General features: G+C 41.6%; 1 protein-coding gene and 1 long non-coding RNA gene across 11 annotated transcripts in view; one reads left to right on the top strand and one right to left on the bottom strand.

Annotated features, from left to right (window-relative positions):
• Window positions 1-3,076: 3,076 nt before the first annotated feature.
• Window positions 3,077-7,563, bottom strand: LOC121900774. Of its 2 annotated transcripts, none has more exons than XR_006097071.1 (2): window positions 7,228-7,563; window positions 3,077-3,433 (listed from the first exon to the last, which is right to left on the bottom strand). It is a non-coding gene; the product is annotated as an uncharacterized LOC121900774 (long non-coding RNA). The 2 variants fall into 2 exon arrangements; XR_006097072.1 differs by lacking the exon at window positions 7,228-7,563 and adding an exon at window positions 4,354-4,929.
• A 3,006-nt stretch (window positions 7,564-10,569) lies between these two features.
• The window catches only part of LOC121900764 (tetraspanin-1), a 29,854-nt gene continuing 13,685 nt past the window's right edge, over window positions 10,570-26,738 (top strand). Inside the window, exons 1-3 of one of the 9 annotated variants that reach the window (XM_042417301.1) lie at window positions 10,570-10,944; window positions 20,326-20,388; window positions 26,225-26,431. In XM_042417301.1, the coding sequence (XP_042273235.1) occupies window positions 20,332-20,388; window positions 26,225-26,431 (264 nt within the window). In that variant the 5' untranslated portion in view covers window positions 10,570-10,944; window positions 20,326-20,331. The other 8 variants (XM_042417299.1, XM_042417298.1, XM_042417300.1 and 5 more) reach the window with 8 other exon arrangements.

Raw genomic sequence — 26,738 nt, forward strand, 5'->3', positions numbered from 1 at the left:
TGTGGGTCGACACACTGAAGTTTTTATATGAGCATTTGTGAGCAGAAGAGCATTGGAGCTGTGAATCCTTTTGTAGAGCAGTCAGCTGGGAGGAAACACAGGCTGAGGAGTTTATGTGTGTTTTTATATAAATGATATTATAAATCCTCCAGGCTCATTATACACGGCTGTTATTCCTCCTAGCACAATTTTTTTTTGATTAATTTATTATTTGTTTTGTCTAAAACATGTCAGAAAAGTTTGAATATTGCCATATTCAACACTCCATTAAAAAAACTGCAATAAGTGAAATAAGGTTATAATAATGTTGCAGTTAGTTTTGGATGACCTACTTTTAATTTCAGTTTAGTTTTTGTCGTCTAATAAATTGTTTTTGTTGTTTTTACTTGATTTATATATTGGATTATTTTTCTTTCTCTTTAGTTTCACTCTGATGACTTTAATATCACAGACGTGTGTGTGTGTGAATGAATCTTAATAAGTGCTTATCGTTGTGTCTCTGCAGGCTTTTGTCTCTGTTGCAGTGATTCGTCCCTCTCAGCTGACTGAGCTCAACACCCATTGTTCCAACGACTTATTTAATATAAGCTCTTTAAAGAATCTGTATTGTTTTTTTATTTCCCATGTGGATGTCTTTATCCATAACACTCTCCCTCATACACACACACACACACACACACACACACACACACACACACAGTATGTATAGGATTCTGCCCAGGGCTGCATACAGCAATATATGCAAGAAATACGTCATACCACACACTATAATAACACAGAAACACTAATGGACAAGTGTGTCATGCAGCTTTTCATTTGATTCTCTCGTCTTGTGTTTCACAGAACAAACATATCATGTATTGTTTGGAGGCTCTTTGGGGCTTTGTTTGGGTGTCCACATACTTTTGGCCACTTAAGGATTAAATAACGTGGCTGCAAGTTTGCACTATGTTTTGCGTGTTTGTTTGTTTGAAACATGTATGCATGAAATGTGTCATAACTGATTTCACAAATAAACCATGAAAGGATCAATAATTAAATCTGCTGCAGTTATAAAAGCTATTTAACTGGGCTTTAAGCCAAGATTTATAAACCTCTACAGTTTAAATCATTCTGAGCCTGATAATCAGACCACAAATAGCTGAAACTGTAGAAAATGAAGTGAAACTGTAGAATACAGTAAAACTTCATCACTGAAGCCATGTTTCCATCCACATGTGTGAGGAGATGGCGCTAATTCTCCAGTCGGTGCCGTTAAACCGTCGCAGAAGAAGAGGACACAATGAGATGATGTCATTAAAAGAGCGGCGATCAAAGCTCAAATGATGGAAAACATGATGGAAATATGATATTTCTGTTTGTTTCATGTGTTGATGTGAGGAAGGTTACAGTCTCCTCATCATCGCTCCACACGGATCTGATGTTTTTAAGCTCTTCAGTGGAAGCTTGAGTCACATGATGCATGTACATCATCATTTATTTATTCACTAAGGCTGTTTGCATTGCACTTCTTTTGCAACGATTGAAGACAAATACAGATTCAGGAGTTATAATTTCTTGATCACATCCATTCTTGTTTTGCCTCCTGTTGTTGCCGTTTTCTTGGCTCTGGCACAGAAATTCTTTGTCTCCTTTCTTATATCTGACTACAAAGTTCTGATCCTTGTTTTTCTGGGGAAACAGCCATCAGTGAACTTTTGAATTGTTGAACAAATTGAAACAGTGGAGCCAGAGTAAACCAGTCTGAAAAATGGACTTTAAACAACTACAGCTCCCATGAGTCTTTGACAGCATGCTGATGGCTGCTCTTGGTTAAAATAACAAGTGTTCACATCCTGATTATTTGATACTTATTTATCTTAGAAGACAGAACAGCACAGGAACATTTTTTTCTTTCTCAGAAACCGTGTGGAGTCGGAGAAGCTCGTGGAACAGACGGAGCCGGAGCTGGGCGGGGTTTCATCTCTCTATAGGATCCATATAAGTTTCCTGAACAAAGAAAGCGACCCCTGCCACCTTGATTCCATTTCCCGTTGTCTAATAAAATCAGGGATGACCCCAGCTAGTCCCTTGTTAATGGTTATCATCTCCACTCCTCCTTCTACTTTAACCCCCCCCCCCCCCCCCCAAGCTCAACACACATACCCCCCCCCCCCCCCCTCCCTACCTCCCCATCATCCTCATATACCTCAGCCCAGAGGGACCGGCCCTGATATTTACACAAAGACAAGAAGAGGCTTCTCACATGCTGCGCCAGCTGCACTCTCAGGAAACAAAGGTACATGAGCGGTGAGACTTGGAAGGTGACTGCGTTCCTGTATTCAGAGCAGGTTATGGGACACAGAGGAAGGCTTAGGGAAAATGACTATCTCCCTGCACACCAACCCCTCTGCCTTGGATTTGAGCAAATCACTCCCGAGTGTGCAATATTCTGGCTTTACCGAAAACAGGATGTGCCTTTGATCACAGGATAACAATCCGAAAAGATAAAAGCCTGAGGGTGAAGTGGTTTAAGCCGTTATTTGACTAAAGATTCAATGTCATCATAAACTCTTAGATTCTGCCAGTTTGATTTAAATGTTTCTCTAATCTTAACAAAGTGCTTATTTCAACCCAAATCACGATCCCTCCCTAATCCTAACCAGACCTCAACAATAGCGTTGTCACATCATAAAACATATTTGTTTTTGTTTTGTAATGGTTTTAGAAGGAAGAGACATATGAGTCTTCCCCCTGATGGGGACCGAGGGAATAAACCAACAAAGTATTTTGTCATTTAATCTGAATGACTTGTCAGAATAACCTGTATTGAACTCATCCGACACGTGGATTTAGCTAAATGTACCACCGCAGAGAACGGACCGCAGATGTTTTTCTGTATTAAACCAAAACCATGAACTTTCTCTAACCTTAACCAAGTGCTGCCAGTGTCTAAACACGGCGGAAAATTAGTACCGCGAGATCGGATATTTTTGTGGAAAAAAAAAAAGAGCTGAACACTTTATGCAACTTGACAAATAGGTTAATTAACAACATTTTCTCATTATGTTAACAGGGAAACATAATTCAGCCAGCGTTACATGCTGCTGCAATTTATTCATGCATGAACGTAATCTCTAGGAGACAGAGTCGCTCTTATAATCATCACAAAACTTTCACATTGATGCAGTTGTGTCTGCAACTTCTATATAATGCTCTGTGTCTCTTTACGTTCCTGTTAAAGCCTCTGAGGCAGTCATGGTGCTTTTTCTTTTCTTTTTTTTTTCTTGTGAGACTCTCCGGCTCTCTTGCTCTCACCACAGCAGCCCGGCAGATGTGCTTTGTTCAGCAGACAGACCAATCCTGTCGACATGAAGAGATGATTCTGTTTCTCCAGTTCACTCTCGAAACCTGCAGAGCCGAAAGCAGCTTGATCCACCCGAGACAATCTGTTCTGTTTGAAAAAAAGAGAGGAGCGTTGTGTGACTACGGTCCTTCTCTTTGAGTAGAGAGACAAGTTATGCTCCGCACTCAAGCATTCATAATGAGGCATATGTTGTGTATGCGTGCAGACAAACACACAATTTTTCTACATTTACAGCCTGGACAGGCAGGCTGGCAGGTGCATCTGCTTCTTGTAAAAGACACACGGCACTGATTGGCTGAGTCAGCACAACCCTCTGACAGATACATGGATAGCTGTCTGCTGGATAATATATACATACACACATGCACACACACACACACACACACGCAGGCAGGCGGACAAAGCCATGTAGAGCAAAATAAAGCAATGATACATGCACCTACACACACAGTTTTTTGATTACACATGCACAGACTGTATGTGGATGCGCACACGCACACAAAGGCAGTGAAGGGGTACTCATCTCTCAAAGCTACATCAAAGGTCAGGAAGGAGTAATGAAGTAAAAAGTTCAAGGAGAAAGACAGCGAGAGGCAGAAAATAGGCAGCAAGAAAGATGTATTGTTATGTGGAGAGCTGAGAGGAGCTTGTTATCAGAGATGGACAGAGGTGTGAATGAGTCAGAGGGATACAGAGAAGGATTTCAAGAGCAAATGACAGGTGAAGGTGGGATAAAGAAGAAGAACAAAGAAGGAGGACCGAGAGAGGGGATGTCTGAGGACATATGGAGAGAATGAACCCATCAAGGTTAGCTGATGGGATGTAACTTGTCAGAAAGGAATCGTCTCTTCTGTCCTTCAGTCATCTGTCCGTCCCTACATCCTCCCTGGCACTGCCACACGCTTTAATGTCACGCTTTTGGCACTCGCACACACACACACACACACGGAGCATCATGAGAGCCATTCATTAAGAGGGCACAAGCTTTTCGTATGCAGCGCCGCTACCTTGCAATCACCTCCGCGGCATCCCAATTACCTCCAGTCTAATTGATGTTAGATTTATTAAAGTTAATGAGCCAACTGGCCATCTGTTGAGCAGCCGAAGCAGCACAGGGGACGATCGGCGGCGAGGGCAGAAGATGCACAACAAAAAGCTGCAAGGGCAGCCCCGACCCGCTTGGGAGAGAGGGCGGGAGAGGGGAAAAAAGCTAAGAGGAGAGACAAAGAGATTCACTGCCAACTCCTCTCCTCTCCTCTCCTCCCTCCCTCCCTCCTCTCCTCCCCTCCCTGCAATCAAAGACAAGCTCTCACATCACTCCGTGTTTTTTCCACTCTCCCATACGTCTTGCATCCTTTTTATGGCATTCATATTTCAACTATATGGCTCTATATATGGCGGGTATATATATGGCATATGATTAACGGCCCTCAACCAGCTCCGTATGTCCAATAAATCATAAATATATATATTTTACAGACTTATATACTTCTTGGAGCCGGAGATGAAATTTTAATTTGAGATAGCGGTTCTGCTGCTGGCCAGTGTATGTTTTTATTTTGCTCTTTCAGGCCCCGCAGCGGACTGTTGGGACGCCTCTTAAGTCCCTTTGTTGTGGCTTCATCCTCTAGTGGCTTTTCAAAGGCTTCAGAGACTCCGGAAGGCACAAATCGAACAGTAGGCTCTATATATGTGTGTGTACATTTCTTTGTGAGTGCATATTTGTCACATGCATGTGTTTCAATAAACTCCTCCTCGCTCTCGGAGTAAGTTTTGTGTATGTATGCGTGTGTATTTCTGTGTGTCTGCAGGAGCGACAGCACTAGTTTCTGTTATTAATCCCTGTCAAGGATATGAAAATCTGTGTGACAGGTGTGTGTTGCTACCGATTATCCGTTTTCTCACATTTATCTTCCAGCCATATATAGCTAGCTACCTCTTTGCTGTTCTCTCTATCCAACACCATCCCTCCAAAGAAGAAAAAAAAAGGAAAAACATCTGGGCTGAGGACCAGCAGTAGTTATAAATTATCGCCTGCAGCAGTTTTTTTTTTTTCAAAGCACGTGGATCCAATCTCGCTCAAGTCCCAAGGTCAAAAAGTTGAAGGATTTTGAGTAGAAATGTGAAATTTGGTGTGACAGTGCAAGCTATTTTGTCATGTCATTTCCAGCTCCCTGCTGTGTAATTATAACTACAGCAGACCACATTTGGCTCCACCGTCAGTTTGGGCTCCATGAATTTTCAGGATAAATCCCCGCAGGGATAATGTGAAGAGTTAATGGCCTTCATGAGTAAATATCCTTTCAAGAGTCCATTATTAATCCTCACTAGGTGCTTCCAAAGACAAGCTTCACCCATGGGTCCCACAGGGCGCGTCTGTGTCGCGTTCCAGCTACGACGCGGTTTTGTTCCGTCTTCCACACGGCATCATACGCCACGTGCGTTTCAGAAGCGAGGCGTTTTGACTGCTGTCAAGCCAGCCGCCTTTTAAATTCAATCGCATTGCTACTACAGTAATTACGGCAGCCTAGTCAAAGCTGAATGAGCACATTTATGCTATCGTAATTACTGCAGTAGCAGCGCAACTAAACTGCGCGATTTTGTTGATTTTCTTTGATTTTTGTGCTTCTACTATGGGTAAGTAGGCGACGTACTTAAATGTTTTCTTTATTTGTCTCTTTTAATTGTGTTTATTGTTGATATATGATGAGGAGTCTGCACGGGGTGTTTTATTTTGAAAATTGACCAGATGCTGTATGCTGTTTCTGTGTCTGACTTCCTGCCCGGCTTGATCCGCTCTGTGTAGCTTGAGCTTCCGTCAAAAATAGTCTGGGCGTGTATGTTCAGTGGAGCAGATAGCCACTTCTGGGACACTTCTGAAATGTGCTGCGGCGCGTCTTGTGGGATCACAAGCATTGACTCGACTGGCGGTGATCAGCTCCAGTGGCCGCGTCGCAGCCAGAATGTGACGCAGTTGCAGATTGCAACCAAATGAATACACCTTCCCTCCCCTGCCCTTCCAAGCGTTTAGGAGAACCTACGGTGGCCATGAAACTCATGAAAAATGCAGAGGGCCCTCTCTAGAGCCAGGGTTTGTCCGTTCTGGGCTACTGTAGAAACATGGCGGTGCAACATGGCGGCCACCGTGGAAGAGGACCCGCTCCCTATGTAGATATAAAGGGCTCATTCTAAGGGAACGAAAACACAATGAGTCTTATTTTACACACTAATTAACGCATACTTATAAATACCATTTCTGCCAAATCAGTTCGCCTGATGCCACTAAATCTTACACACTGGTCCTTTAATATTATTATTTGTTTTTCATTGGGTTAAATTAAACATGTGTACAGGTTATAGAATTTATATTGAATATCAGCTCTGCAGGTCTAACAATCTGTTTTCAGCTTTTGTATTGGGAGGACAATTTTTTTTTACTTGCCTGTAGGATTGAAAATAAAATGGCCATGTTTTTAAAGGGCCATTACTCATTACGTTATTATTGTGGCTGTTTCTACAATCTTGAATGTTACTGTTGTTTAAACAAGCAAAATGTCTAATGGTGTTTATTTTCATTATTAAAAATTTGATATTAAGGCCCTGCACACCATCACAGGTAACTTCAGGTTACTCAGGTTGGGTGAAGCTATGCTGGTGATTACATGAAGTCACTAAACTAAACGTACCAGAATGATAAAAGTGTAAGTTTCCTGCCTTAACAGTTCCAACAACAGAGTCAGGGAGATGTCTAATCAAGCAAAGTAAGTGAAAACACCTGTGAAAGTGGATCATATTGTATGCAGAGCCTTTACAAAACAAATATCAATTCAAGTGTAAATCGGACATTTTTACACATTTTTACATTTGCAGCCAACACTTACCTTTTCTGCCCATTTGTCTCTTTCTATCACAGGACATTTTCTGAGGAATCAACATTGTAATATGAGCTTGTTTTTAGAAGTAAAATGATGTGTCCAGCAGGAAATATTTTGGGTTTGTGAGACAGATAGGAAAGTGTCTTTTTTTGAGAGATGTTTCTAGAGCACCAACTTCTCAGCTAGCTTTTTGCTCCTATTTAGTTGCTCTAGCAGTTAATGTTACATTAGCTACTTTAATCAACCACTGAAGCTATTTTTTATCACATTTCTTATCATTAAAATAATTACTTGCAGCTAGCAACCGGTTACTTTGGCAGGCTGTTGTGGCTGGCCGGTGATAGCATGCTAGCTTGCATGTTGCAGGTTAGCTCGCTCGATACGGTATTTCAGTCACTACGCCACCCAGCTTTTAAATGATTGTTGCTTTCACAATTTCTAGTCTGACAGGCACCAAGACAACAAGATTCACAAACTCAGAGGTAAGAGTACAAGAACAGTTGAGTATTTCTGTAAGCTAGGCTAACTCTAGCTTTGTTTATTAGCAGCAATGTTGAGTTACTTTTTGTATTTTGTTTTTTGTTTTTTTGTATTTGCTTCTAATTAGCTGAGAAAATGCACATATTTGTTTTGTCACATCTTTTGAACTTTCAGTGCCAACTTTTACAAATGAACGGAAACTGGTTAAGTTTAGATAACTCAAACACTGGCTAAGGTTATAGAAAATGTAAAAGCCAATATCAATTGTTGTTCTGAGACACAACATTTACCCCAGGCCTTGATGTCAAAGTTGCATGCGTTACTTTTTCTAAAGCTACATAAACGCTACACTTAAGTTCTGCATTGGCAGTCAATTAGCATTTGACATCAGTTGTGTCCTGTAGATTCATCTGTGAGACAGAGCTGCACTGGGCTATGAAATAAAGAATAACATAATGTTTTGTGTGGTGTCTGACCACTTAATGAGATGTGGATATAACTGTGAATATATGGTGTTTAATTTAATGCAGTCTGTTTCTAACATCTGACAGAATATCGTTAGTGTTTGTTGTGTTTTGACAAGAATTATTCTGGCAATAGTTATAGATTTGGTTTTAATTAAATCTTATTGTTAGACAATAAGACATCATTGTTAGATTGTAGTTCCTTTGTGTTGTGCATGTGTGTTGACTCGTGTGTTCAGTGGAGCTGAGATCTGTTGCAGTGTCCTACACACCTCTGAACTGGTTCAGTGGTGAGCAGCAGTACTGTAGGTGGGTGATTATCTGCCCTGAGGCCATTCAAACAGAGAGTTTCCCATGTGGCAGCCAGCCGCCATTTACTCCATGTGAAAAACACTGGCATGTACTATAACATCACACAACCATCTGAACCAGTGTATTACTGAGTCCTGCTTTCTTTAAACCAGTCAAACAACCCTCCAATAAAATTATTTCACCTTTTTTCAAATGCAACATGTTGTAAGGCCTTTCTAGAATGTTTTCTTCTATGACTGCAGCAAACTATAAGCACAATATTTTCATGTTTTGAGAAAAAGCCTTTAAAGTTAAAGATAAATCTGAGTGTTACATATTTAAATCTACTAAAGCTAGAATATTTTGGGTCAAAAGAGTTCTGCTGTGGGTCTAGGCACAGTTTAAAACCTGGTAATGTCAGTGGTTCCTAAAGGTCTTTGATTAAAGTTTTTGGGGATGCCAAATGAGACCATGACACCAACCAGCACTACTCTATACTGTAATAATACTGCCTGATCCCAGGTTTTCTGTGTGTCTGTTAATTTGCACTAATTTAATTAAACACAACTTAATTTTTGAATTTGCACGATGTGGCAACAATATAACTAGATTTCACAAGACTAGGACAAAAACATTACGCCATAATACGGATCCCACTTTATTTATTGTACTTGAGTGGTGCAAATTCCACAACAAATTTGCAATTAATCAAATTACCAAACCAATTGACATGCACTGAACCAGCAACTGTTGTGGCCCCCTGGGGGGTCCAGGGCCCCGAAGCAGTTGCCCATTTTGCCAAGTTGGTAATCAAGCCTCGTCTGTGCTTATTAGTATGATTAATTTCTTCCCGGTTTTAGTCTTTTCATGCAGATTTTGATACTAAAAAAGATAATTAGAACTCCAGCCTTTTGTAGCCGTTGGATTATAAGCATGTAACTCTGTGTAGCTGCTGAAAGGAAAACTCAGCCGGACACGTGTTTTTAGTTTCACACATTCAAGCCCTTGAAGGATTGAAAGGCGTAAATGTTTCTTCATGGAGGACAGTAGCTTTATTCAGCTTGGGTTTACATCAGTGGAAATGGTTTCCAGTTCAAACCCAGTTTAAACCAATATCCATATAAAAATCTCAAATGCTGAATCCCTGCAGCCTCATCCACTTCTTCTTGATCTGTCAAAACAGTGTATGTTCCAAACACTCACTTTTTGCGAAATATAATATAATGGTAATAGTGACCCATAGCTTCCGTTTGTGGCTAGCGCATTTAGCTGTTAATCGTTAATTTTTGTTGTTTGTGACCATCTTGAGCGATCATAGTTGCTATCTATCTATCTATCTATCTATCTATCTATCTATCTATTATGGGTGTGCCCAAATACAAACACGTTACTTGGCAAAGCACAAATAGTGGGTTTTTTTATGAATATCTGTTTCATACAAATATTTTAAAAATTATTTGTTTTCCGGAAGAAAGGAACAGGACAGGTCTCAACGAGGGGAGTCACATCCACCTGCTACATGACGCACATTTCCTAATTTGGACATCACTCCCTGAGTTGGGGGCGTTCGTCAGAGATAAAGCTGAACTTCTCATACAAATGAAGCGCTCCCAAGGGAACACTTCATGAACACTTATTGTAACACTTTCATTTTCTAAAATTAAAAGTGAAATCTATCTAAATCTCTTGCATGGAAGGGTGTAAAAAGCATCTGACCAAGATCTTTCCCTAAACTTGAAAGGAACATATCCTGCACATTTACAACTCTATATTTATATTCTGGGGCGCCACTGGAATATCTTTGCATGATTTACAATTAAAAACTATGCAACAAACTATAGTGGTAGGATTTCACTACTTTCGACTCGAAATGTCAACTCATACATCTGTACATGTTTGAGCTGAATGTGGAGCGTTCAGGACTTTTTGACTTGCAGGGAACATTTCTACATACGCTAACCTCAAGTTTTGGAAGTTTGATCATGTTTAACATAAATATCCAACATCAGAACATTATATAAATAATATAAAATCACAAAAAGCATAATATATCCCCTTTAACAAAGTGCTAGTGGTTAAGTTTAGTCGACTAAACTTAACCACACATTAAGATCAGAAAATGGACGTATGAATCCTTCTATAACACCATATTTGTTTTGGAAGGTGCTGACAAGTAATGTCTTCATGTCGACGGGGGCACCGGTTTAAAACACTCATCAGGGTCGTCTGGATGGCAATAATAAATGAGCTGTGTTTTATTCTTTAGGTTGGAGGACTTGTAGTGATCATGTCAAATATAGTATCCCAGTATACCATGACTCCAGTTACTGCCATACAGTGGAGGAAAGCAGAAACATGCCTCAACCCACTGAGCCACCCAGACGCCAGCCTTTATTGTTCAAAGAGTTGAGGGGTCATTGCTTTATGGAGGGCGACATGGGGACGCTGTCTATTCCAGCTGGCCCTAATGATAACCATGTGAGCACATGTAAGTCATTCTACTCTCCTTTGACCAGCCAAAATGATTCCCTGACAAAGTCTCACGCTGTAAATTGTGGTCAAAGGTATAAAAACAAAGAGTGGCTGTTTCCCCGAAATACTCCTCTAATACGGGACAAAGTCATAAAGGACGCCACAGGGATGAGATTTCAGTCTCATTACCTTTGAACTTCTGTTGGGCTAACAAAAATGGAAATGGGAAAATGAAGATAAAGTGAACTGCAAAGGTGAAGGGGGTGAGGGAGGGTGAGGGAGGAGGGGTAAGAAAATGAGGAAACCAAAGATAGAAAGAAGAAGGAAAATTAGAATGATTGAGGGAAGTGACAGGGGATGCTGTAGATGAGAGAGGTGGAGGAGGAAGAGAGGGAGGCAGCCGATCAAATTTTATGGTTGAGTTATCCCTTTCACAGCCCCTTGAAATGGCCAAACAATTTACAATCATCCAAAGCATTAACCTTTCACGAGCCAGAGGGACTCATTGTCCATGATGCCGCGATGAGACGCTTTGCATGCCTGATGAAACGACGCAGGGAAATAACTCACTCGGCGGGCAAAACAAAGAAACGGAGGGGAAGAGAAAGAAAGGGAGACAAAAGAAAGGGAAGGGTTGATTAGCTGCGGAGGAAGAGAGAGAATGAAATGTTTGAAGGAGGACAAGGAGTGATATGTCGGAAAGCCTTTTGTTAGGGTTGGCAGATTGGCTCATGCGTTAGCGTGAGGGATGGCAGGGAGGCTTCGCCGTGGCTCCGCTGCCCTCCGAGGTCCGTGCTTTTTCAGGTGAGGAGGAGGTTGGAGGGAGAGGAGGAGAGGAGAGTTACAGTGGAAGAGGGGAGAAGAGGGGGAAGCTTTAAGAGCACAAGACACACGCTTGATTCCCATCTCGTGGCGGGGAGCCAATGTCCATGCTATTTACTGCATGACAGCCTCCCATATCTCCATCAATCCCCTACACAGGCCGGGAAACAGAAAAGGCGAGAGGGAGGGAGTGTGTGGGGGGGGGGGGGGGGGGGGGGGGGGGGGGGATTGTTTGGAGGGCTGAAGGGCCGAGAGGGAAAGGAGTGTGTGTGTTGGTGTGCATAAAATCAGGAAAAAGGGAAAGAGGGAAGGAAAGGAAGGAGGAGAGGAAGGGAAGCAAACAAAGAAGTGGGAGAAAGAGGTGAAGAAAGAAGAGAGAGGTCTTCAGAAAGAAAACCTACCTGCACTGCGCTACATACAGCCAGGCGGTCAATAATTTTGCACAATGGGCCTCGTGCAAGAAACACTCGTACGAACAGAATCGTTTTTACAGTAAGTGGAATGTACGAGTGATTTGTGGCATTCACTAATTTTCATTAGACCTGAAATGCTAACGGCTTAATCTGAATGAGTTTAAATATGATACAGTAATCAATTAAATAAGATAAACAAATTTAATGCTAAATTAATATTCTCTTCACCATATTATCGTCATCATGGCTGCCAGTTGACTGAGAGGTTTTTTTCAACGTGATGATTTTTTATCTCAGCAGTTGTAAACAGCAGCCTCGGGGTGTTTCTGCAGCTCTCTGTCCAGTATCATGTTGTGTTGCAGCTGACAGTGTAACATCATCTACTGTAGGCTGTAATATTCTCTCCTTCTAATATCTCTGTGACCGTCACATGACGCCTCTCATGTTAGTCACGGAGTGTTTTGCTTTAGAAAGATGTTTCTTTTTAACTTAATGTCACAGTACAGCGCTGTTCTGATGGATTTATATTGTCTAATTGTTTCTCTAACACGACTACTGACACTGATTCCCGACAGCAGCAACCTCAAATTCTCCTTTTTTTACTCTTTGCAACAGTTTTGTGAATGAAACTCGCCTACAAACGGAGCGGAACGGGTCGCCATATATAGAGATTTTAGGGGAGTCGATTATGTTGATGATGACGAAATCTCACAAACGTTCATCTCCTCATGAACAGGTGACATCTTCATCAGGCTGAAACGAAGAGAGTTTTCTGACTCCGACTTGGAACATTTGTACGAGCAAACTTCACAGAAAAAGTAAGTTTGGGTAAGTTATTCTCAGTCAAAAGTAACATCGATGAAGTGAAAAGTGTCAGTATGTGCAGACATGTAACTCCAGATGGACTTCTGATGAGCTGAAGCCATGACAGAAGACTAAACAGTGTCCGGATTCTACTTCTTTAGGTTTGTCTTTGCTCATATTCCATTTCCTTGAACGAACAGCTCTATTTACAGCCAGACCAGATTAGACTGTCATCATGTTGACCTGACTCTGGTCTGACTCTGGTCTTGGTCACCGGGAACTGAGACGTCCTGGAAAACCTTTATCTCAGTATAATATTAAAAAGAAAAGAAAGACGAACCACATGTTTTTAATTCCTCCTGTTAAAAAAACAAAAACCTAGAGACATTTAACAAATTAAAAAGTGCTAAATGTACACCTTTAAATCGCAGAGCCACCGAGGAGAAGGAAATGGAAGTTTCTAGACTCTAATCTGTTAGAGCTAACAGCCAACTTATTAGACTTGAGTTGCGCTAATTATTAGACCTGATACAATTACAGTCGCGGAGACAAATTGAGATAAGGATGAAGGGGGAAATGGATTGATAACACAGAGAGAGAAAAATAGACAGAGAAACCAGGAGAGAGACAGAGAAAGAGTGCGAGAGCGGGGGAGATAAAGACACAGAGAAGCTGCATACAAATGACCCCTTTTAGCTAATTAGCAGCGCCGCTAAGAGCCCTGCGAGAATTGGCCCCTATATGCTGCCGCTGCTGCTGCTCAGTGGCCCTATAGGTGGTGAGATCGAGCTCGTGGCCACAGGGGCTCATAAGCAATGTGTGTCATCGCCGACTACCATCAGTCATAGAACAAAGGAGGCACCCGGGTCAAAGACAGCGATACACTTCTGCACACCGCTGCTGCACTCTTTCCCTCTCTTCTTCCACGTTTTTCCCTGTCCTTCACTTCCTTTCCCATTAACCCCTTCCTCCTTACCCCCTCTTCTTCATCTCTCCCCCCCCCCACCCCTTCCTATCTCTTCCCATCTTCTTCTTCTCCACAGTCGTCCTGTTCCTTTGTGTGCGAGTCAATTAGCCGGCCCTTTAGTTTTGATTTATAGAGCGTGGACCTCCTATGGCCTAATGGATTGCTGTGAATTAATATGCAATGCTTATGTGTGTGTGTGTGTGTGTGTGTGTGTGTGTGTGTGTGCCTGATAAATTAAAGAGCAGCAGACACAATAGAGGTCACAGAGGTAGCACTTTCTGTAGCGACTGTCTTTAAATCGGCTCCAGATTTTCATCCCTCACTTGAAAGAAATTATCAATTTGTAACGTCGACATAATGGATTATGAACAATAATAGAGTGACTGCTGCGCTCGCTTAGATGACTCTCAATATCCCTCCCCATGTGGAAATAATTAGGCGCTTCATAAAGATCGGGACCAGCGATTGTCATTGTGTGAACAAAAGGCGTTATTGGATGTCAGAGCGGCGCGTCGGGAGGCGATTCATCAGGTCGTATTTTTTGCTCCCTTTGTTGACCGAGGACAACAACACGGAGATTAGAGACACATCCTGCCTCAAGGGGGGGGGGGGACGCAGAGAGGAGAGGTCAGGTTAGGTGCAAGTATACATCATCATCATCACCGTCATCATCATCATCATCATCATATGACTTTTGTATCACACACACTGTCTGACCAGAGGCTGTATACGCCAATCCCAAGTCAAGAGGCCCCGTGCTGGTGGTTTATAGTTCATGAGGTCATGAACTCTGCGGTCCATATCAGAAAAACGTCTGACAGAGACACACACACACACACACACACACACACATACACACACACACCGGCAGTGTATCATCACTGTCAGGGGAAAATGTTTCATCTTCACAATATCAACTTTTCAGGAACTAAATGAAAAAAACAACAGTGTTTCTTACTTTCAGGACAAAGCATATAACTGGGATGTGATGAGGTTTCTACCATAGAATGTATATAAAGATGGATGAAGCCAGGTGTGATGTTACTCATTGGTTTGCACTGGAGCTGGTTTGAAGCCCGGAGTTGCAGCTTATGGTCGGCGCCATCTTTTCCGTTTGGAGAAAGCAGCTTCCAGATAAGAAATGCAGGGTGTTGCCTTTTCACACTCTGGAAACATGCTAAATGGTGCTAACAGGGCAGGTAACATAATTAAGTAACATTAAACTTAGTGAAATATTGTGACAATAGTCCAACTCGCTGTCAGTCCCAGAGACAGGGAGAGCAGCAGGTGAGCCAACTGTCAATCAACACCCACACAGCAGACGTCAACGCTACTGTAAGTCTTCAAATCTTATTAACAGAGCAGTAATTTCCAAAACACTTATTAGAGGGCCCGAATTTAGAGATTGAGACCATAATGACTCCATTGAAAACAGTGATTGACTCAGTATTTCTAGAGAGAAGTAGGTACTTTAAGGTGCTTCCACATGACTTCATGCTCAAACTGCAGTACTTGCTGCTTGGTTTCTACACAGCTCAGAAGAAAATCTTTGATGAAAAGTTCCCTCAAATAAGTAATGTGGTGTTCATCTCTCAAAGTAAATCATTCCTCTCAATACACTCAATACTTCTTTTTCTCAATTCTGTCATTTCTACCCTCAAATTCCACAAGAGAGAAGAGATTAAGTCGCTCCTGTCGCCCTGCTTTCAATTTGCAACAGTAAGTGTTCCTAAAGAAACTTAATACTGTCGAGATTACATTTTTTTTAAATCAACATAATAAGAAGAAATTGTTTATACTTAACAAATCAGCTGACAAGACGCCAGTGTGTGTCTTTAACTGAAGGAATAAATAAGTAGACTGAGGGTATGATTAGTAGAAATACATATCTCGGGAAACATTTAATCAAATGGTTTCCCTTCTTATATTTAGCAAACTTCAAGTGTCACAGAAAGTGTCCAAACAAATTGCACAGAATGAATCAAAGTATGAAGATATGAAAGAGCTAAAATGTCATCAACAAATCTGCTGTCGGATAAAGTGTCACAGAAACTCTGCAAAGAATTGTGAGCGCTTTTAATGAGCATTAAGACCATTAAACCTACCGAGCACACAGCAGATTATATTATATCAACCTTAAAATCAAGTTAAAGGATGAATCAATGCTCACATGGGATTTGAAAGGTATACATGTAATGGCAACAGCCCGGCAGCAGTAGATGTATAACTGTGGCAGCTGCCCTGGAGGGCCACTGATAATACTCAATCTAACTGACCTCATTAAGGGACCCGTGTTTTTTACCTTCTCCATCTCACCCGAGATCTCCGCGGCCCGTCGCTGCTTTCATCAGAGGTGATGAAAAGGCAACCGTCTAATCATTTCTTTTTCCACGCGCGGCGGCCGCAGAGTGTGTGCGTGCGTGGACGTTGGGTGGAGATTATTAACGGTTTAATGGCTAACGAAGCCTGACAGGTGCTCCTCTCGCTGAGATTAAGGACCGGTGGGTTAATGACGGTGTGGGTGAGATTGTCATAACTCACAATAAGGCCATTAAAGTGATATTACTGAGAAAGACTTCAGCTGATATGGGCTCAACTCTCCAACAAGGTGGCATTGGGAGGAGGGCTTCTGCCATTTTTCAAAGATTTTTTTTTTTTTTTTTCCTTTTGCCTGCAGCTCAGGGAAATTGAACTTCAACTCCAGAAGAATCTTAGGAGGAAACAAGTGATGAGACAAAGGAAGACACTGAAAGCTCCTGCTGCTGCATTAACCCATAAAATACTGGTGTAAGGATGCAGAAAAACTGTTAACACATCACTTCCAACATGCATCTGTAAACAAACATGGTTTGTTTGAGCTTTTTTTATTCAGACAATCTGCAGCTGATCGGTTTTGAAATGTGACTAAAACGTACCACCGAATTAAGAGCAACACAATATGACAAATAAACACAAAGTGCAACGCAGCATTTTCATCTGAGCTTTTACTTCTTCTCTTTTTGTTCTTCCTGGACAAAGAGGAGCACATTCCTTCACTCCGGACAAACACAATGAAGAGAGGAGACTCACTGCCAGATCGCTACTCCCCTCTAGTGGTTTGGACGAGCCACTGCAGGGGTTCAGGATCCAGAGGAACAAAGGAAGGAGACGTGAACAATAGAGTCAACAGCAGAAAGCATCAACAGAGCCACAGAGCAGTGACACTGTGGAGATATACCAAACATGAAGCCGAGACTTACTGCAAACAGGGTGAAAGGTCTAAAGTGGTGTCATTTCTTTATTACAGTTTGCTGTTTTTATGAGCACAGATTAGTAGGTTGGAAGTCATGTTTTGTTGTGACATCACGCAGACTTCACATTATTACTTTAATGACCGATCATAAACACACACAGACACTCATGTTGCAAAACAATACTGTCATCAAATTCACATGTTTACTGTCAAGTAATTGTAAGGCAGCAATCAGAGAATAAACATTAGGATGGTTCACACTTTAAAAAAAAGATGTAAATGTAATACAACAATGACAATAAAATTTTTCATGCTTTTAAATTCTAACAAAACATGTTTTAAACCAACTATGCACAGTTTGGATATATATATATTATATATATTCTTATTGCATACTATTACTCCTCTATAAATACCAGTAAAAACTACAATATGTTATATAATTTGATTACATGTACTAACAGAATGAGCGCATTATGATTTTAAAACAATATGGTGATGGTGCGAGACGACGGGTCACGTAACTCTGCACAAATCAGTGATGAAGCAGACGATGACTATGATTCAACACTGAGGATTTGCTGTATTAATGGCTATTAAAAAGCTCATTGCACACCAGTCAGTATGATCACACTTTCACAGTTCACAGCAACGCGTGCTATTTTTAGCCCTGAATGATGTTAATATGTCTACGTATCGTAAATACCTGTATTTTTAATGTTCATTAAAAAAATTTCCTCAGATGGTATTTTGCTTTGTGCCATTTGCGGTAATTTATTTTCTCATTTGCACTGTAACTGCTGTTGGCAGGTATGAAGTATGTTTTATGTTTTTATCAATGTTTATCTGTGCTTTTATTTTGCACAATTTAGCTAGGAGTAAATGCAAGTTCATTCTTCTGTGCATTCCTCATGTATTTGGTCTTTTTCTTCTACTTCATTTTATCAGTTTTGCACAAAATTTGACTTTTGTGTGAAAATGAAGGAAGTTGTTTTTGCTAATCTGAGCCATAAGATCAACCAATAAGCTGTTATGTCAACTACAGATAGGAAAGTACCAGTATTTTCTTTATGGCTTTATTATTTATTTATAGTTCTGCTGAATGTTCATGTCTATTATAGACCACATTCTGTAATTTTGCAGTGGTTAAAACACCGTCCGCAACGATGACTTACATTACTGTAAGTAATGGTGCTAATCTCGTCTGAATAGGGTAAGGTTAGCGTTCTTATCAGCCTCTTTTACAGCAGCAGCAGACAGCTTTTCATCTAACAAGCTCAGATAAACTACATGTCCAGCAGCAAACTGCAAACAGACAAAGTTAGAGACTAGCTGGTGAAGAAAGTGGAACATTTAGCAGCTAAAGACGCTGGTGGAGACCAAAGCAGAGGAAAAAAGGAGAGTGAATATTGGATTTATATTCATCAGGTGGACACAAACATGACTTCAATGGGATGATCTTGTTGCTCTGTGCCTCCTGAATGTGTAAATAGTTAAACTATTAGCTGACACATAAGCCAAAACCACTTTATAACATGCCAATAAGTCAGAAGTGTCTGTAAACTTCTTGTGGAGTTACTCTGCCCCTTAGTGGCCAAAAAAATCTTTCAAGGCAGCTTTAAAGAGCTATTTAAACCTGCATTAATTGAATATTGTCCACTTGTTTTCAGCAGAAACAAGTAGTGAAACTCAACTCTGACACATCATCACCTTTTAAGCTGATATGTTGAACTTGTTAGCAAACAGTTGCTTATTTCCACATCCAGCAGCAACATTATCATTCATTTGGACTCTCTTTTAGCTCTGTTTTTACTCTCTACCAACTCCTGAGGGAAATATCTGGCTCTTTAGCTGCTAAATGCTCCACTATGTTCACAGCTAGTCTACAGCTAACTGTGTCTGTTTGCCATTTGGTGCTGAGCAGGTAGTGTACAGTGGCTTTTTAGAGCTTTTTCTCTGAAAATAGCTGCCTGCTGCAACCGAAAACGATGCTATGAGAGCAATGAGAGTGAACCAAAACAGCAAAGTTGCAGCTGGACAGCTAAACAATGAGCTGAAACTCACTATAAAGCTCCGTAAGGCTGAGAGGAGCTGCAGAGTCACTGATAATTCTCTCTAAGTTGTTACACACTGTCATTTTTTTTATTATTATATATATAGAGTATTGGGGGTGGGGGGGTTTCAGTAGTTACTCATGTTGATTTTCTTCTTCTTGGCTCGTACAACTCTGAGTCTTCTTGTTTCACAATGATGTTATGACTACACCTTTCAAACGTTGCACAACATATTACTTCACATCTTCTTCATATGAGACTCCCTTCTCGAGTTTTAAGGATTATGTTTTGTCTTCTGGGAGTCTGACAGGTCTATTGCAGAGACACTATAGACATCCATCTTGTCATACCTGAAATCCCTGAAAAAGATGATCCTGTGCTGTGAATCTGTGTCACCGTGTACCTGCAGGGATCAGAGCTGCCACTGGAGCCGCTCCTCCCCTCTGTACCTGTACCTGTACCTGAACGACACTCACCTGTATCCTGCAGCACCACACCCTGTCCTTTGCTCGCTCCACCAGCCAGCCTCGGGAAAAGCACTCATCAGATTTCTGCCACAGGCTTCCAGCTGTGTGGACATCATCGCTATAAAGACATATGTGGACAGAGACGTCTTTGCACTCCCGTCGGCTCACCTGAAAACACCTGAGAAAACTCTTGCATGTTTTTTTTTGCGTGCTTGTTTTTAAGTGTCTTGTTGTTTTTGTGGTTTAAAGCTTCTCTGCTTTGGATAGAAACACTAAAAGGGTAAGATCTGTATTCTCTGAGCGTAAATAACCCTGCTGCATGTGAACACTCTATAGTTATTCCTTTTCTAATTCCCCTTCCCCATATAGATCTCCCATTAACAGATATCTTTACTGTTTCTCGCAGCTGTGTGTGTTATCATTAAGACTCATTGTCAGTAATGTAATTTTCAAAGTAATTTCGCCGGGATGTGGGCTGGATGTAATAGCACAGCATGAATGTGAAGATTGGCCACGTAGACTTTGTAGCCCTGTGTGTGTGTTTCTGTGTGTGTGTTTGTGTGTTAATGAGAGATAGAAGGTCTCAGCTGATGAAAGAAGAAATGCTATAATTTATCTTCTCCTTTTTTTTATTACAGATTAAAATGGGCTGCTTCACATTCGTCAAATTGATGATGGTCTTGTTCAACTTGCTTATCTTTGTGAGTATATTTCCGCTTTGATTGCACGCTCGTATATGATGAGGAGGAGGTTGGGGGGGGGGGGGGGGAGACGTGGGAGAAGAGGGGAGGGTGAGTGGGTGTTCATTTATGGTGTGAAATCTTAACATGAAAAGTCGTGTGTGTGTGTGTGTGTGTGTGTGTGCGTGGGAAGTGAAAAACAAACAATAGCCTTTCAACACAACGCATAGAAAATCATTTCATCTCATCCCTTCAATGCAAACAGAGATGTTACATAAACACCTCAGATCACTGATCCAGAAGACCTAAATGCTGCTCCTTCTCCTCCACTTTCTCCCCACCGTTGCAATTTTCATCTCATTAACTTCAAAGCCTCTAATTTTTGCCACTGACATCTTCGGCTTAATGTCGATAACTAAAGTGGTTTGTGAAATGGAGAGAAACTTTGGCATGGGTAAGCTGAATTTGCCTGCCGAGTCGAGCCCACCTGGACTCCCACTGTCACAGATGAAGCTCTCGGCACAAGTCATCATTTTCTTCACATTTCCTATTTCTGCCTCAGTGCCGCTGCTTGATAAATCCGGTGCGGCAGCTCTAAAAGTCACAGCACCACACTGATTATGATGTCCCTTTGAAATGTTAGCCAGCAGAGCAGAATGATGAAATGATTCTCTTCAGCTCATAAAGGCGGTGCTTTAATGCAACCGGCCACTGAAAAGCTGCGTTCAAAGTTCGGTGTCGCAACTTCATTATTTTCTCTTCTTATCAAAGGAGTTGTCTCCAGTGGAGATCTGTTCTCAATAGAGGTAGGAGAAAAATCAATTTACCATAGGAATTAATATTTTTCAGGGATTCTGAATCCATTTATGAATTCCAAAGTTTGATTCTTCATTGATAACTGTGATGCCATGGTGAGACGCCTTTTCGGATTGAATCATTTCCTGGTGTTTTGTCAAATTCTGTTTCCCCATTACTTTGTTTTTCCTATTAACTTAACTTGAACCAAGACAAGAGGTGTAATTAGCGTATACTCACCTCTGGGCTTGGAGATTTAATGTACACCTACTTAAAAATAGCCACAGATACGTATCAGTGCGCATCTTGCACAGTAAAGAGGGCGGTATACTCCGTCAGACATGCTTGTCGGATGGTTGGATAGCATCGGAAACACCCTCCGCCCCACACACACACCTTTCAGACGTCAGGTTAGGGGGAGCTCTGTAATTTTCAGAAACCAAATATCCGACATTCACATCCACTTCACGCAGTGATCGGCCAGCTGTGTGGGGGTAAGACAGTTGTCAGGTTTTAACTTCTCTCTCTGGATCTCTTTTTACATTCCTGACATCTATTTCCAACACATTCTCACTCCCAACTCATCACATACCGAAGCTATTTTTTCCCCTTTAGCGTCATATTTCAACATGCAGTATCACTGTTAAAAAAATAATAATGCTTTATGGTGTGACAACACTGTGGTTAAGGTCTGGTTGAGTTTAGGCACAAAAACCACTTGGTTAGGGTTAGGGAGAGATCATGGTTTGGGTTAAAAACTGTGGTTAGAAACAGGAAACGAACAGTGGTCCTGTTTTTGCCATCTATTCATCTAGCCATCCACCCTACCTGCCACCTCTGAATATGGAAATTTGTGACATCATCAGTCTCATGGCGTCTATTTCAGACATTGTGGGAGTTCTATAGAAGTCTGTCAGACTACCCTGCACTGCATGTTGAAAATGACGCTAAAGGTGCAGCGCATTAAAAAGTGACTGTGTCAGTGTCACTTTTTGCCTCGCCTAGGTGTGAAAAGTACACGCACGTGTACTCAATGCCAACAACTCCATCTAGTGGCTGAAGTAATCATGACCCAGAGAAGTGACACAGGTCAGATGACGTCTATATTTGTGACAGATTTCCATATTAGGAGATGGGTTGGGTGGACGGCTAGATAGATAGGATGGCTAAAAATGGATTTAGCTACAGGAGACCGCTTCCCACCACATCCTGCATCCAACTGTGAGTCCGGACAGTTTTTTTAAAGAAAAACATAACTATTGTCATGGTGTTTACTGTTGCCATGACGACGACGATTACCTAACTTTAAGTAGTAACTTTAACCCACACCATGCTTCAAGAGATCATTTTAACCCAAACCATGATCTTTCTCAAACCTTAACCAAGTGGTTTTTGTGCCTAAACTTAACCAGACCTGAACCACAGCGTTGTCACATTTTTTTTTACAGTGATTTGTAACGGATTCAGAAAGCACAGACAAATGATGCTGTCCTGCCAATTACTGCCGATAGAGTTGCCATATTAGAAAACGCTCCTAACTTACAGGTGTGTACTTTTCACGCCTAGGCGAGGCAAAACGTGACACTGACATGGTGGACTGGCAGGTGTATTACACGCTCTGGCGTGACACCAGGTTGCCTGAACCCCAACAAGTCAGCAGCAGTTAACCAAAACCTAACCGCCAGCCAGAGATGGCAGCATTATGGGAGGAACTATCCCACAGGGAAACTGAATTCAAAGTAGGAGGTCAGCATGACTCATACAGTATGCAGCCTTTTTATTTCCATTCTGGGGCTCTTACTTACTGATGTCATTAGTTCACTGCAGTATGAAAGTGAAAAGTAAATCTGTTAGTAAAATGTCACTTTGCAATCGTACAGGGCTCTACTAGGACCAAGAAAGACATTAAAACCCTCAAAATAATTAGACATAAAACACAAGGTTGTTATTTTGCTCTAAATAGTGACTGATGTATCTGTCAGTCAACATAGAAGCAGTTATAGCTGCTGGTTGCTAGATGCAGTTAATTTGTCATTTAGGTCAAAGAAACCGAAACAAATTTAAGAGTTGTTAATCCAATAAGTCAGCTTACAAAATATTCTACCTGCCATGAAACTGTCATCAAGTTCTTGTCATAATTCTTCTTCTGGCACAGGAAGATGATGTCGCCTCCAAAGCTCTGATTGGTTTGTGGACATAGTTGTCAATCAGCACAACATTGGACCGATTTGAGTTGCTGAAAAAAGTCTTCTGCAATTACATGAAAAATACAACATTAACCAACATTTTGAAATGTCATGATACAAAAATGAAAACACTTTAACGTCGCCTAGTTATCAATGCCAGCAGCCAACTATTTCAAAACGTTTGAACACACGTTTCGCTGCGCTTGCAACAGAAACACATTTTTAGCGTCTCCTTTGCCATTTTTGGTTTGTCGTTGGCTTGGAACCAATCTAAATGCATTGGAAATTAGAAGCGTCTCCATGTATGCACTCTGTGCAGATCCATGGTCGAGTGTCAGGTCTTAATCAGATTGTCTGCTGCCGGTAATATGACCCATGAAGACGGGTTTTATACTCAACTGACGTCTTTCTCATTCCAGGCCTTTCAGAGAGAACCAATTCCATTTCAATTGGGGTGGGACGAGCCCGTTCTCTTTCCGCTTTCTCTGTATCTTTCTATCTCTTCTCTCCATTCACCTCCCCCTCTCTGGAGGCCATGGCCTCCTATTCTGCAGCCTGTTATTCATCCCCTCTCCTCTAACCCTAATAGGTTATATTTCCCATCTCCATAGATAGGACGCTGCTTCTTTTTACACCCCCCCTCCATCATCCACCCACCCACACACATATACACTCTTTTAAAACCCGATTTACTTCCAGTCCTCTTGCCATGTGGGTGTTCAACTGACAGAGCATCCACCTGCATATGGCACACCATCAAAGGGATTAACCATCTTTAAAAAAAAGACAGCATGCCAGCTATAATTATACCTGGTGAGGGGTGATGGTGGCAGACATAGAGTTAGAGAGGGAATATGGTTGTCGTATCACATTTAGCCAACGGTGCAATGATGGCACAGAACAGGTTGAAGAGACGAGAAAAGAAACCCCAGAGTGAAAGGTGGAGAGAATGAAGGAGAGTAAAAAATAGATGGGAAGAGCAGGAAAGAGACAAAAGAAGAAGAAGGGGGGAGATGATTCCCATGTGGGAGATGTCAGCGTCTGACAGGAGATGTGGAGTGTCGGTGCCTGATAGAGAGCACAGAGGCCCCCTGACTGCAGAGAGTCTGATGGAGCCTGACAGACAATATCAGGTTTCAAACATGGTTTCTCTGTAGAGGAGAAGGAATAAAGGTAGAAGAAGAAATCACTCAGTACGAGGAGTGCGGGGTTGGAATACACAGAGGGGAGGGAGGAGGCTAAAAGAGTGGAAAAGAGGAGAAAGAGAAGGTCAGAGAGGCAGGCAGAGAGATTATCACAGTGAAAAAGATAAAGAGAGGGAGAGATCGGGTGATTTCCAGACTGTAATGTGAAACATGTGACATGAATTTGTTTGTTATGAGCAGGTTTCACCGGTTTCCAGTCAATAGATTTCTATGAATGCACCTCAGCGTCCCTTAATAAAATGACTGACTGCTCATCTTTTTGTCGCACATGGTCAAAGATCAATACAAAACAAGATAAAGCATGTTTAATTATCATAAATTCTTGAACCGTGGCCTTTATTTACATCAACTGCACAGAGGACTTCATTTGAAACAGGTTCATATTAGAAACAGGCCTTTATTTGAAAATTTCTAATAAACATTATCTCTAATTCCCAGTGGTAGAATATACCAAAGTACATTTACTCAAGTATTGTTCTTACGTACAAGTTTGACGTACTTGTACTTTTATTTCATTTTTTATGCTACATTTTACAATACCAGTCAAAAGACTGGACACACCATCCCATTCACTTCAATGAGAAAGTGTGTCCAGACTTTTGACTGGTATTGTGCTTCTACTTCACTACATTTCAAAGGACGATATTGTACTTTTTGCTTCACTACATTTAACTGACAAGATTCAATCAGTGGTTTCCAACCTTTTAGTGAGCTTGTGAGCTCTTGTATAAAATCACTGTGTAGTTGTGTCTCTTTGTCTCCAGCAGAATGGTGAGTATGACATGACTGTTGTTGATGTGTTGATTGAATTAGTGCTGTACTTTGCCCTAAATGTATCAAGAACACAGGTAAGATTCATCAGAGTCCAGTTTTTACTCCGTCGTTCAATACGTGCTCCTCTCTGACTGTAAAGACCCAAAAGTGTTTGAGTGTTGCTCAAAATACTGGTTTTATGTGAGGAGTTTATCCTTGTAGATTTCAATAATCTTACGTTGTATTCCAAGTTTAAAATTCCCACATCTGAAAAAGAAACATTCCCGTATCTTCAGAAACATTTCTGTCTTAAGAGGATGGTAAACATCTGCCTTCTTTACCGTCCAATCCAGTAGCCTAGGCTGTAAACCCAAAGGTTGGCTGTACCCACCAGCACAGCACGGGATGGTCGCTAAACGGATATCTGCCCGTTACGCCTGTGTGACATGAGTGGTGAGATAAAGGCAGTCATGGATGAGGGCAGTCATTTCGTTCAGAAAGGTAAAAAAAAAAGGCCAAGTTGTTGCTCGGCCTCGATACATAATGTGAAGCCTGAGGCAGCACCTCTCTCTCTGTGTCACAAAAGAAATCCTCCTCTCTGAATGGAGGAGAGGATATTGAGGTGTCATGGTGTCACTAAGAGGTAATAGTAAGGGAGGTTTAGTGATGTAAGATGGCTTCTCATTTCCAAAACCTATTACCCCCTAAAGAGCTCTTGACCCTGTCTGAATGACTGCTAGGCAAACAAATGATTGACATTTACTCTCTGTTGTTAAGTGTGGATTACATCCTCTGAAAAACTAACTGGTTAACGTCCCACGTTAAGAAATGATGGGGATTTGTGTGCTGTGTACATGCACATCGCGTTGTTTTTTGCACTAATGTTTGTTTACCGTGTTTTCTCGGCTTTTCCTGCAGCTGGGCGGTCTGACCCTGCTGGCCATGGGGATCTGGGTAACCGTGGACGGGGGCTCCTTCCTGAGCCTCTTGGGGCCTTTCTCCCGCCAGGGCATGCAGTTCGTCAACGTGGGCATTTTCTGCATCGCCATCGGGGCCGCGCTGGTACTGCTGGGGCTCCTCGGCTGCTGCGGAGCCCACAAGGAGAGCAAGTGTCTGCTGCTCATGGTAGGTGTATCGGACCTGGTGCAAAGGCAAGTTTAAAGATCAGACATGTATTAAGACATATAGCAATATCAATACCACATTAAATCCTTAAAATGTCATCATGTCTTTTGAATATGCAAGTATAGTTCATTTCAGGAGTTTAACTGCTGTACAGTGTACCTGTATGTGCTCTGGAAGCTTCAAGTTTCCACATCACACTTGTGTGAGTTGCATACTGGCATCCAAAGTAGTTGTGACGTCACAAATCATGCCTGTAGGCCCGCCCCTAAAAATCAATTTTCAGTGAGCAAAGAAACTTTCTACTTTC

Source organism: Thunnus maccoyii, chromosome 7 (genome assembly GCF_910596095.1).
Source record: "Thunnus maccoyii chromosome 7, fThuMac1.1, whole genome shotgun sequence".
In the NCBI taxonomy this organism is placed as follows: Eukaryota; Metazoa; Chordata; class Actinopteri; order Scombriformes; family Scombridae; genus Thunnus; species Thunnus maccoyii.